The sequence below is a fragment of the Numida meleagris genome, chromosome 1, assembly GCF_002078875.1.
Source record: "Numida meleagris isolate 19003 breed g44 Domestic line chromosome 1, NumMel1.0, whole genome shotgun sequence".
NCBI lineage: Eukaryota > Metazoa > Chordata > Aves > Galliformes > Numididae > Numida > Numida meleagris.
Window position 1 is genome coordinate 193,632,012 of NC_034409.1, and position 10,646 is coordinate 193,642,657.

At 50.9% G+C, this 10,646-nt stretch overlaps 1 protein-coding gene across 8 annotated transcripts in view; it reads right to left on the reverse strand.

Annotated features, from left to right (window-relative positions):
- The window catches only part of FAM168A (family with sequence similarity 168 member A), a 147,138-nt gene extending 139,008 nt beyond the window's left edge, over positions 1–8,130 (reverse strand). For 3 of the 8 annotated variants that reach the window (XM_021384121.1, XM_021384119.1, XM_021384120.1), the window contains exons 1-3: positions 7,236–7,368; positions 4,789–4,868; positions 4,335–4,626 (exon numbers count right to left, since the gene is read on the reverse strand). Coding sequence is in view for 2 of the 8 variants with exons in the window: in XM_021384118.1 (XP_021239793.1) it covers positions 4,789–4,868; positions 6,846–6,929 (164 nt within the window). In the remaining 6 variants the exon portion in view is untranslated. Of the gene's footprint in view, positions 1–4,334; positions 4,627–4,788; positions 4,869–6,845; positions 7,152–7,235; positions 7,369–7,881 lie in introns of those variants that run through there. The other 5 variants (XM_021384118.1, XM_021384123.1, XM_021384122.1 and 2 more) reach the window with 5 other exon arrangements.

A 10,646-nucleotide genomic window follows, 5' to 3' on the forward strand; every position in this document is an offset into this window, starting at 1 on the left:
GCCAACTCCATCTCCAACCACACCAGCAGGAATACAGCCAGCTCCCACTCCTCAGCCCTGGCTTGCCCTTTCCTCTCCACAGAACCACAGAATGGCTTTGGTTGGAGGGGACCTTAAAGACCACCCAGCTCCAGCCCTGTGGTGCGGGCTGGTTGACGGTACGGAGACACAGCAAGTGCAGGCAGAGATCCGTGCTGACCCCAGAAGGATGCCCTCAAGCACAGCACTAATTTACGCAGCATCAGCCATTAGACGTCAAAACTTGCAGCAAAAATTGTTTCGTCACGCAGATTTTTTAGGTTGGATATCAGGGAAAGGCTGTGCCCCAGAGGGCGGTGGGCACGGCCCCGAGCTGCCGGAGCTCAGGGAGCACTGGGACATGACTCTGACACAGGGTGGGGGTTGGGGGTGCTGCGTGGGGCTGGGGGTGGTGATCCCTGTGGTCCCTTCCAACACAGGACATTCTCCAGTTCTATGATTTGGTCACAGTTGGCCAACGCACCCGAAACCAGCGTGGAACTGGCAGACGTGGGGCTGGAACTGGATGACCCTTAAGGTCCCTCCCAACCCAAGCCATTCCACGACCCCGTGATGTCACTGCTGCATTTCTTTACAAATCTGGGCTAAAAACGGAACCAGCGATCACCGGCCCCATCTACCTTTAGACTCAACATTCGAAACAATTCCTCCCTTTGCGGTTCTTTATTCCTCCCCTCCAAAACTCTCTTTGGCAGAAGAGTTGAGCAGCCGCCGCCGAGAGCAGGAATGGAGCTGAAAATGGGAAGAAAGGAGCCGCACCAGCTGGGTGCCTTCCAGGTCACTGCAGCCCTCCGGCCTCCCCAAGGATGGCCCTGCTGCTCGGAGCCACTCGCTGCTCTCCCATGCATGCAGAAAGCACAAGGGCGACGCAGGTAAATCATTGCACGCTGTTGGGTTTTGGGGAAGGGGTTTGCCAATCAGACGAATGCGTCCAAGCCGAAGGGGGAGAAAAAAAAAAATATATATAGCAAGATTTTTCATGGGGAAAGCATTCTACTTGAGATTTTGCTCGTCTTCCTGCGCCAAACTGGCAGGAGAAATGTATAATGAGAGTGTTTCTGCAAACAAAATTAATTGATGGCAAGTCTGTGCAGGGTAAAGCCTTGCACACATGCACTTCATGGGGAACGGAGAGAAAGGATGTCACGGTCTAATTGCACCCCACAAGTCAACCACCACCCCGAAAAAGGAATATTATTACATAAAAGGTCACAATGTACCATTCTTAGACCACATCCACGGAATCGCTAAGGTTGGGAAGACCTCCAAGACCCCCAGCTCCAACCCCAATCCACCCCACCATGCCCATGTCCCTCAGTGCCACATCCCCACAGCTCTGGGACACCTCAGTTCCATGAAGACCTACATCCAGCTCCCACATATCCCCCGTTCCTTTCACAAGCACTCGTTCTGTGCATCCTAGTTGCCAGTGGTTTTCCCTGTCACATTCAATACATCTCCCGTTCATAAATTATAGACTTGCCTGATTTCCCTCTCATTACACAAAGAGGCAACAGCAATACAGGAAAACACGGCAGAGACCCAAATTCAGTGTGCTCAAGGGATGCGGGCTGGGTAAGATCCAAACAGAGGCCCCCAGTGACCCCCCAGAGCAAGTTGGACCCCTTCCTTTGCTTTGTTCTCCCTCCAAAATTCAGCCCTCAAACACTCGTGGTTGAGATGCTGAACAGATCCAGAAGAGCCACACGTGTGTTCCCCAGACCTGGTGGCACACGATCACACCCCACAGCACCAAACACAACGTGACCACATCACACCACAGGGATTCCCTGTTTCTCAGCGCCACCAGCCACAGCCCCGCACACTGAACAGTCAGAACGCAGATATTGTTAAAAAGAAGAGACTGTCATTTCCCCAGAACCTCCACAGGACCATGCCATGGGATCTTGGAACGAGTTCAGAGGAGGCCACCAAGATGAGCAGAGGCTGGAGCACCTCTCCTGTGAAGAAAGGTTGAGAGAACTGGGCTTGTTCAGCTTGGAGAAGAGAAGGCTCCGGGGAGACCTCATTGTGGCCTTCCAATACTTGAAGGGAGTGTATAAACAGGAGGGGAACGATTGTTCACGAGGGTGGACAGCGATAGGACAAGGGGGAATGGTTTTAAAATGAGACAGGGGAGGTTCAGGTTAGATATTAGGAGGAAGTTTTTCACTCTGAGGGTGGTGAGGCACTGGAACAGGTTGCCCAAGGAGGTTGTGGATGCCCCGTCCCTGCAGGCATTCAAGGCCAGGCTGGACGTGGCTCTGGGCAGCCTGGGCTGGTGGTTGGCGACCCTGCACTCAGCAGGGAGTTGAGACTCAATGATCTTTGAGGTCCTGTTCAACCCAGGCCATTCTAGGATTCTATGATTCCATGATTCTATGATCATCGAAGAAGTGACCGGCTCCATCCTCAGACTGTTCTCAGTGCAAGGAATCAGATCAACTTCGGGTCTGATTTTTGGTTGGTCCTGTGTTTGGACTCACTTGGTGATCTGTACAGATCCCTTCCAACTCCAGATCTTCTGTGACTGAACTTCTCCTAGAGGAATTCCTTCCAAACTCATACTCCTTTTAGTGCTGTTTTGGACACGTCATGCTGCAGACACAGCTGTAATTTAGAGCAATAGATGTCAGAACCACTCCACTTCATGCAGGCAAGCCTGGGAGAAGCTTCTTGGCTGCACAGCAATTAAAACATTGATGTTGATTCAAACATGCCTGTGACTGAAAGCTTCAGAGTTCCCTTGCTTATCAGCTGCTACCCAATTATTCGTGTTCTTTTACCGTTGCTAAGAGGCTTGGTTTGTATTGTTGGGTTCTCGGGTTTTGTCATTGTGTTAAAGGATTCACATACACATCACTGGCAGTTCTCCGACTGAAAGAAAAAGCAGTTATCTTTAAGGGGATTTTAAATTATTTTAATCTGAAGAGCCCTATAAACACTTCCCATTCTACAGGAAGAACAATCTGTTGTTGTTCAGACATTAATCCTGGCAAGCACTCGAAGGGCACGAACACAAAGGGGTGAAATTGTTACAGATAGCCTAAGGGTTATTCCAATACTTGAACAACGAGAAGAACGGGGTGGGAATATGGACGTGGGCCAAAGGGAAGGAAACAGCTTCGTGATAAGATCACCGGGCTCCAAACACGAACAGAAAGCGACCGGAGACCATAGCAGGGATTAAAGATGAGCCTGGCAAGAAGTGTCACAAACATTTGCTAACCCAGACAGAGAGCCATCCATCCTCTTCCGCTCAGAAAATCATCATCAGCGGCAAATTATCTCTCCTCCATCTGAACGTGTAACATTTCACAAGGTTACTGCAGAGAACGGCCCAGTGCCGGCGAGATGGAAGACGGGCAGGATAATCTAATAGGCCTTTTCCATCTAACTTTTATGATTCTTATGAAAAATGACCTGAATAAGTAGAAGTTATTTGCCCTTGTCCTCTTTGTTCGTATTGAATTTAGTCAGGAGGGAAATCCTGCCAAGGAGAGCAGGTTTTACTCAATTTACTGCCCTCTGCGATTGCTCTGTAAAATATCAGATACATGATAGAAAAGGTTAGGTTGGTTTTTCTTATTGTTATTATTATTTGCAAGAGCTAACAAGGAGAAAACACCTCGAGCACTCGCTAGCAGAAAGCATTAAAACAAAGGGAACGGATGAATTTTTTTTTTATTTTTTTTTTTCCAGGAAATGCTTCTCTCTTACGGTGCGACCGGAGGATTACATGAAATTAGTCATTAAGCACTGAACAAACGGTTTCTTAAAAGCCACAGGCTGCTGCGAGCCTCCTCTGCAGCCTGCCCTGAGACGCAGCACCGGCCCCAACATCAGCACAGACACAAACGTGGGTCACGCTCAGTGCAGACCGCGAGCCATAAATAACGGGCTGGGAATTGGGGTAAAACCCAGGTGCAGCCCGTCACCAGCGCCGCCCAGCCCTTCTTTTGGATCCCGAGCTGCTTTTCTAAGGCTCCAAAAGCAGCCCGTAATCACGCCGGATCTTTCAGACCTGGGGAATGCATTCCCTGCTGCAAGATTCCAGGAAGAGGTTTGGATGTTTCTCCCTCACCCTTCGATCCCAGCCCCCCCAGACCAGAGGCTGAGAACCAGCAGCTGCGCGCTATTGTAATAAGCGGTGTCCAAAATGCCGAGCAAATGAAGAACACATGTCGGCGAGGCAGCCCCTGCTCCTGGGCTGACCTCTGGGGCTGAATGGCTTCCCCCCCCCCCCCCAACAAAAACGGTGCAAAAAGACAAACATCCCGACCACCGTTACGTACCCACGTGGGCGAGATGCTGTGTCCCTTCTGGCAGACACAGCGTGCACCGTGCGGTCAGGATACGGCCGGGTCCCGCTGCTGTAAGCACAGCTCAGCCCCTCAACGCTCCCGTTGCTCTGAAGGCTCCTTAGCAGCTGGGTGGGCTCTCACAGAGCAGCTCTCCGTCCCTTTTCTTTAAGGGGGGGATTTGTTACATCAGTGCTGTCGCGGTGTCCCCCGTGGACTTGTTACATCTGCTCTTGGGGTGGGTAATGGGAGACGTAGGTTGGCTGGAGATGGTGGTGCCCCGTCCCTGCAGACACACAGGGTAAGGGGACAGGGCTCTGAGCTCTGATGGAGCTGTGGGTGCCCCTGTGCACTGTGGGCAGTGGGACCAGATGGATTTTAGGGGTCCCTTCCAATTCCAACTGTTCTGTGGTTCTATGGCAGGGTCAGAGCAGAAGCCCTGGCTCACCTACAGGCTCCTGGCAGTGTGGATCTGGGGGTGCTGCAGAGATGGATGCGCTCCTCTCCAGCTGTGTCAGGCACTGAGACCTAGAAATCAGGCATGGTATTCCTTAACCTCTTTCACAGCAAGAAAGAGCCCTTTACTTTGGTCTAAATTATACACATTTACAAAAACTAATTGTCTAAGACGCACTCCAATTACAAGTCTAATTATACTTTTCTAACTCTCTGAAAGCAAACCATGCTTTTTTCTTTCATTACGCATTAAATGGGGCTGCGAGGTTTCCTGGAGTTTCATAAAGCTGAGGAGCAGAACAAACTGCTGGCTTTGAGGGGATGGGCTGGGGTCGAACCTGGTGATCTCTGTGGTCTTCCAACCTTACCAATTCCATCTTTCTATGATCTGAAGACTCAGCAGACAAAAGGGAAGGGCTGGCACTTCTCAAAATGCCTTCCAAGCGTCCATCAGAAGGACCTGTAAGGCCTTAACTGGTGTTAAACACACTGCTCTCCTCCCAGGGAGGATGCAGGAGGGGGAAGGAGAAGGAGGAAGCTTGCACCTTGCCCCCCCCTCCCCTCTCCATCTTGTGCTTCCTCTCCGATGCCATTCACTTTGGCACAAGGCATCGGCAGCTCTCTGCTTCCCACACTGCAAAGAGAGGCCCCCGCACAGCTCCTTACTCATTTTGGAACCGCTCTCACTTCCTCCCCTTCTTTTCTCAGCCCTCCCTCACTCGCCAGCCTCGGGCCTTACCCTGCTTCCCACCCCTCCTTCTCGAGCACTGGCCCCGCTGGGCAGCGTGCTTTCCCTGCGGCTCTGGGCTGCAGGGCAGCTCCTGCCAGTCTCCACTTGGCTCAAATCTGCCAGAAGCAGCTTCCTTCCTCTCTCTCTTTCCCTCCCCCTCTTTTTCCCTCGGACTTCCTCAAAAAAAAAGACAGGGAGAGCAGTTACATGCTGAGGATGTTCCTTTGGAGTGACAAAACTCTGTGCTTTTCCTCGAATGCTGAATGTTAACAACGTAAGAAACGTCTTTTTTTTCCCCCCTTTTTTTTTTTTCAGGCAGCTCCCAGTTAAAACCAACGCGGCTACGACCTTGGAACCTGGCAATCCAAGTCAGCCTGTTTTACATCACTACTTTTTCCTTCTTTTTTCTTGGAGGGACTGACCATGCCTCTAAAAACCTTGCAACTCCGCACGCAGATGTGCGTCGAAATGGAATTATTTAAAACTAACTGGACCGCTGTCCCCAGGTGAAATAGCAGGAAACATCCCTTTTCAGAAAGAGCACCGGGCACTGGCACAGGCTGCCCAGGGAGTAAGGTCATCATCCCTGGGGTGTTCCAGAGCTGTGGGGACGTGGCACTGAGGGCCGTGGGCAGTGGGCATGGTGGGCTGGGCTCTGCAGCCCTGGTGATGGATGTGTTGCCACCCAGACAGACACATGCCAGCCACGTGCTCTCATCACCACCAAGCAAACCCCACGCCGAGCTATGCTGGCTGCTGAGTGTGGCTGGCAGGCCACAAAACATCACTACCACCCGTGACCCAGTGCTGGCGAGGCACGGGGGGATGCCCACCTATTAGAAGGACAGACACACAGTGAAGAAAACCCATCAGAGAGCTTCCAAGGTGATCAGGGCGTGGGAACAGCTTGAGGAAGCTGGGCTTGCTTGGTCTGGCCAAGAGGATGCTAAGCACTAGCAACAGGCTACAGCTAATGGAAGGACAGCCACAAGCGGCAGCTGGGGTGACCTCGGGCATGGCAGGGCACTGTGCCCAGCTCCAGAGCACTCCCAGTACCAGATTAAGTCCAGGAGTGAAGGGAGGAATCCTCTCCCCTCTTCCTCTGCGATACAGCTTAGCCCATAAGGGCTGAAAGCGTCCATGCGCTACTCGGAATTCGTGTCATCTCATTTACTCATAATTAGCCCAGATGATCCGATATTCCTATCTGACCTTAATTTCTACAACCCCCCCCCCCACACACACACACACAAATTAATTGTTCTGCTGGCCTCGTGCGCAGACTACAAAAGCTCGAGGCATTGCAATGCCAAACCCACCTCCGCGCTGGCGTAAATGAAGAGAATCAGACCCCCAAAATCCCGAGGAACATTTCGTTGTTTTTTTCTCAAGCAGGGCTGCATTCAGAGATCTCCTGGAACAACCAGGGCCCTGTGCAGAGGAATGTCAGCAGCTCGTACCGCAGCCCTGGGAGCGCCGCAGAGGAAACAAGCCATCAGCCCAGACAAATTCACAGGCTGGGTTTTGATGCTGAGATGAATCACATGACAAACAGATCCGTACGCTGCATTTCAAACAGATGCTGAAATTGCTTTCTGCTCCGGAGCTTATACTCCTAGGAATCGCTGGTGTCAATAAAGGAAAACAGCACCTGACTCCATTGCCTTCCACGGCTGTTGTTGTTGCTGCTAGCTGAGAAAAGCACTCACCTTCTAAAGAGGCACGGAGCTTTTATTTGGGCTGAGCAGCCTTGTGCTCTGTGCTGCAAATCCTACCGCTGCCTCGCTGCTCGGCTCTCCACTCGCAGCCTGCTCGAAAAACCTTCAAAAGAAGTCAGCATTCGAGGATGCAAAAAAGAAATGACCGCAAAGTGCAAGAGCAAAGAGAAAAGAAAAGAAGTACCCTTCATCGGAGCGAGCTTGATGCTTATCTTCTACACCAAGCAAGCCGAGGCAGGCATATGCTTCCATGTACCCTTTGTTTTCTGAAACAGCACAAAACCTACAGATGCCCTGAAGACATCGTCTGCCTTACGGAGAGGGAGGATCCTGCAGGATCCTGAGCAGCTCAACACCTGGGCAGGTGCTGGTGCTCCCCGCATGCAGCATCTCCTTGCAGGCACCCAGGGTCAGGGGACGGGGCTGTGAGCTCTGATGGAGCTGTGGGTGTCCCTGTGCCTTGCGGGGAGTGGGACCCAATGGCCTTTAGGGGTCCCCTTCCAACTCCAGCCATTCCGTGGCTCTATGACACTAAGTGCCAAGCTGCAGCAGAACGCAGTAAAATCTCTGCTCACAACCCAGCGTACAACCAACCACTGCCACATCCCCAGGGAAGCTGCAAGAACCCACCAGTTACCTCCCCAAAATGTTGCTCGCCACCCAAACGCTCTGAAAACCATCTCCAGTGACCAGAATCAGCTCTGCCAGCTCCCTGCCTGCTGCTAACACCGCAGTTTGCTGTCTGAGAGGTCCATTGTCATCCTTGGGAACCCCATTTCCAGATGCACTCCTGAGTTCCACCCCCTATTAAACCCAACTCCAGTTTCCAAGGGAAGTTTGGCGTTAGTCACTGCACACATGGCCGCTGAGACGTATTCTGTTTCCTACACAGTGGAAAAAAAAAGAAATGAAACCAAGGATCTCCAGTTATTCATTCTACGTCCTCGTTTAAAGAACTGTAGCAATGGCCAAAATCAACCCGCTCTGTTTTGAATGCAAAATTTATGGTCAATATCTCATGTTTCTCATGTAAAATGCAGTAACCCTAAGAACAGCAGCAGGGAGGTTTCTCCAGCAAGCTCATCACAGAAGGACTGGCACAACCATTTTTCACCACTGAGGCAGAAGAGGGACAACTCCTGCTCCGCCTGTCCCAGCGGCATCGGGCATGAGCAGAGAGGGGATGCAGGAAGAGAGGGCCAGAGATGCAGCCAACCTTATGGAAATGTGTGAAGAACAGGAGGAATAGCAGGAAATATTTCTTCTCCAAAGAGATTCCCATCCCTGGGGGTGTTCAGAGCCATGGGGATGTGGCACTGAGGGATGCGGTTGGTGGGCACGGTGGGGATGGGTTGGGGATCTTGGAGGTCTTCTCCAACATTCATGATTCTGCGATCATGAATCCCTGCCTTCACAGTGCTGTCCTGTTCTCCAGTGCTTCCCCATTTACCCTGACCGGGGATGAGCGTGGTAAGAATGTTATGATTTCACCAGCTTCTTGAAAACTCAGTAGATTTCAGTGTAAGATGGCTGGCTGGGCAGCTAAAAGGGAGGATGTGTTCGGCCTGGTGTGTCAGATATTGGATAGCCTCGTAACCCAACCTGGGAAACCAATGTAAGGCGGGCAAAAAAGCAATTTAAAATACAACAGTCAACGCTAAAATCCAACTCTAACTCCTTTCCCAATGCAAAAAGGAACTACTCGGCTCTTCCCACTATCACATTCCTTCCATGTTGACTGCTGGAATTAACAAAACTCCAAAGCAGCAAAATCAAGGAGACGCAAAACGCAGCTTCGCTGCCACCACTCACCGCTGGCTGTACCTGGGGTTGGACAAAAATCCGTTTGCTCTTCAGTTCTAGCGTTGCGAGACATGGTTTAGTGGGGTTGTTGGTGGTAGGTGGATGGTTGGACTAGGTGATCTTGTAGGTCTTTTCCAACCTAGCTCATTCTATGATTTTATGATTCTCACCAACTTACTGTGAGCAGCACCGAAGCCAGAACCCAGGGCTGCTACTTGTCTTCTGCATAACTGTTCCTTGCACAGGTTTTACTCAAGCAGCCTAAGAACAGCCTTGCAATGGAAATATCAATCCTTCCACGGCAAAGAAGTGACAAATGATGACTCAGCCCACGGCCCGGCCCTGCTTTTCTCTGCCTTGTCTTGACGAATCCTCCCCCCCTCCATCTCAACTCTAAAAAAATGCCTCCGCGGATGGAGTTCGTTTCCAAGAGAGAACATCGCACTTCACCTCGTTTCTTTTTAATGTTCATTTCAAGTGAAATAATCTGTCCAACAAAACCATTTTCCGTAATGAAAGGGTCTGAAAGCTCCCCAGCTAAGTTTGAAACGGTGTCATTCAGGAGCAAGTCCCCAAGCAGAGCCTGGAAAGGAGCAAGCAGGCGTGGGGTCAGCCCAGGGGTCTCTGCAGGGCGTCCAGGTAGAGCTGGACTTTAAGGAGAGAGAAAACAAGGGAAGAAAGGGAAGGATCCAGTTCCTAAGGCTGAATGAGTGCTTACAAAGCGAAGGTTTGGGCGTTTTCCACTGTCTAGTGCTGACTAGAGCTGCTTAACTCCACGCAGACATTCAGAGCTCTGTGGGTGACGGCGGTGACATCCATAATTCATGTCACCGACACGCGGACCTGCTGCTTGGGAAAGCTGATCAGGGACAGGCACGAGATGGGGAAGGGTTCCTCCTTCTGCTACTCGTGTTCCCACTCTTCCCCAAAGATACAAACGTAGAACTGCAGAACCACTCAGGTTGGAGAGGAGCTACGGGACCCCCAGCCCACAGCTTTCCAGGTCTGAAAGGAACGTGGTACTTTCACAGTGTGGAACTGCAGGGGCACTGATGTCCCCATCCAAACTCAGGGCAGTAGACAGACACGGCTGCTGGCACGTTCTGAAACCGCCCGCTACCAAACCTGGAAAACTTCTGAAGTAAGCGAGACAAATAGGAGAGCTGTCTACGGGAAAGAATAGAGCTTAATGAACGACGTAACGAATCTAATGGGCTACTTTTTTTTTTTTTCTTTATCTGAGGAGTTACTATTGCTATTAGGAGATGATAACAAGCAGTGGGTCGTGCCACGGAGCACCCCAGTACGTGAGGCATCGTGCATTTCATTTGTATGCAATTAAGACCACTTCATTGTCTCATCAGGTTCCCAGTGACATCCAATTAAGTAATAACACAAGGAAAGTGCTCCTAATTAATGAGGAAAATCCTCCGGAAGCCAGACACAGGTGTGTGTGTCTCAAGTAGGGCCTGAAATAGTGGAAGAGATCACTTCATTTAAAAAAACCACACTCAGATTTGTATCCAATTAACTCAACGCAGGGCTCTCCGAGATTCCTTCCAAGGGAGCTACGCCTCTTTGTAATACTCAACAGTCAAG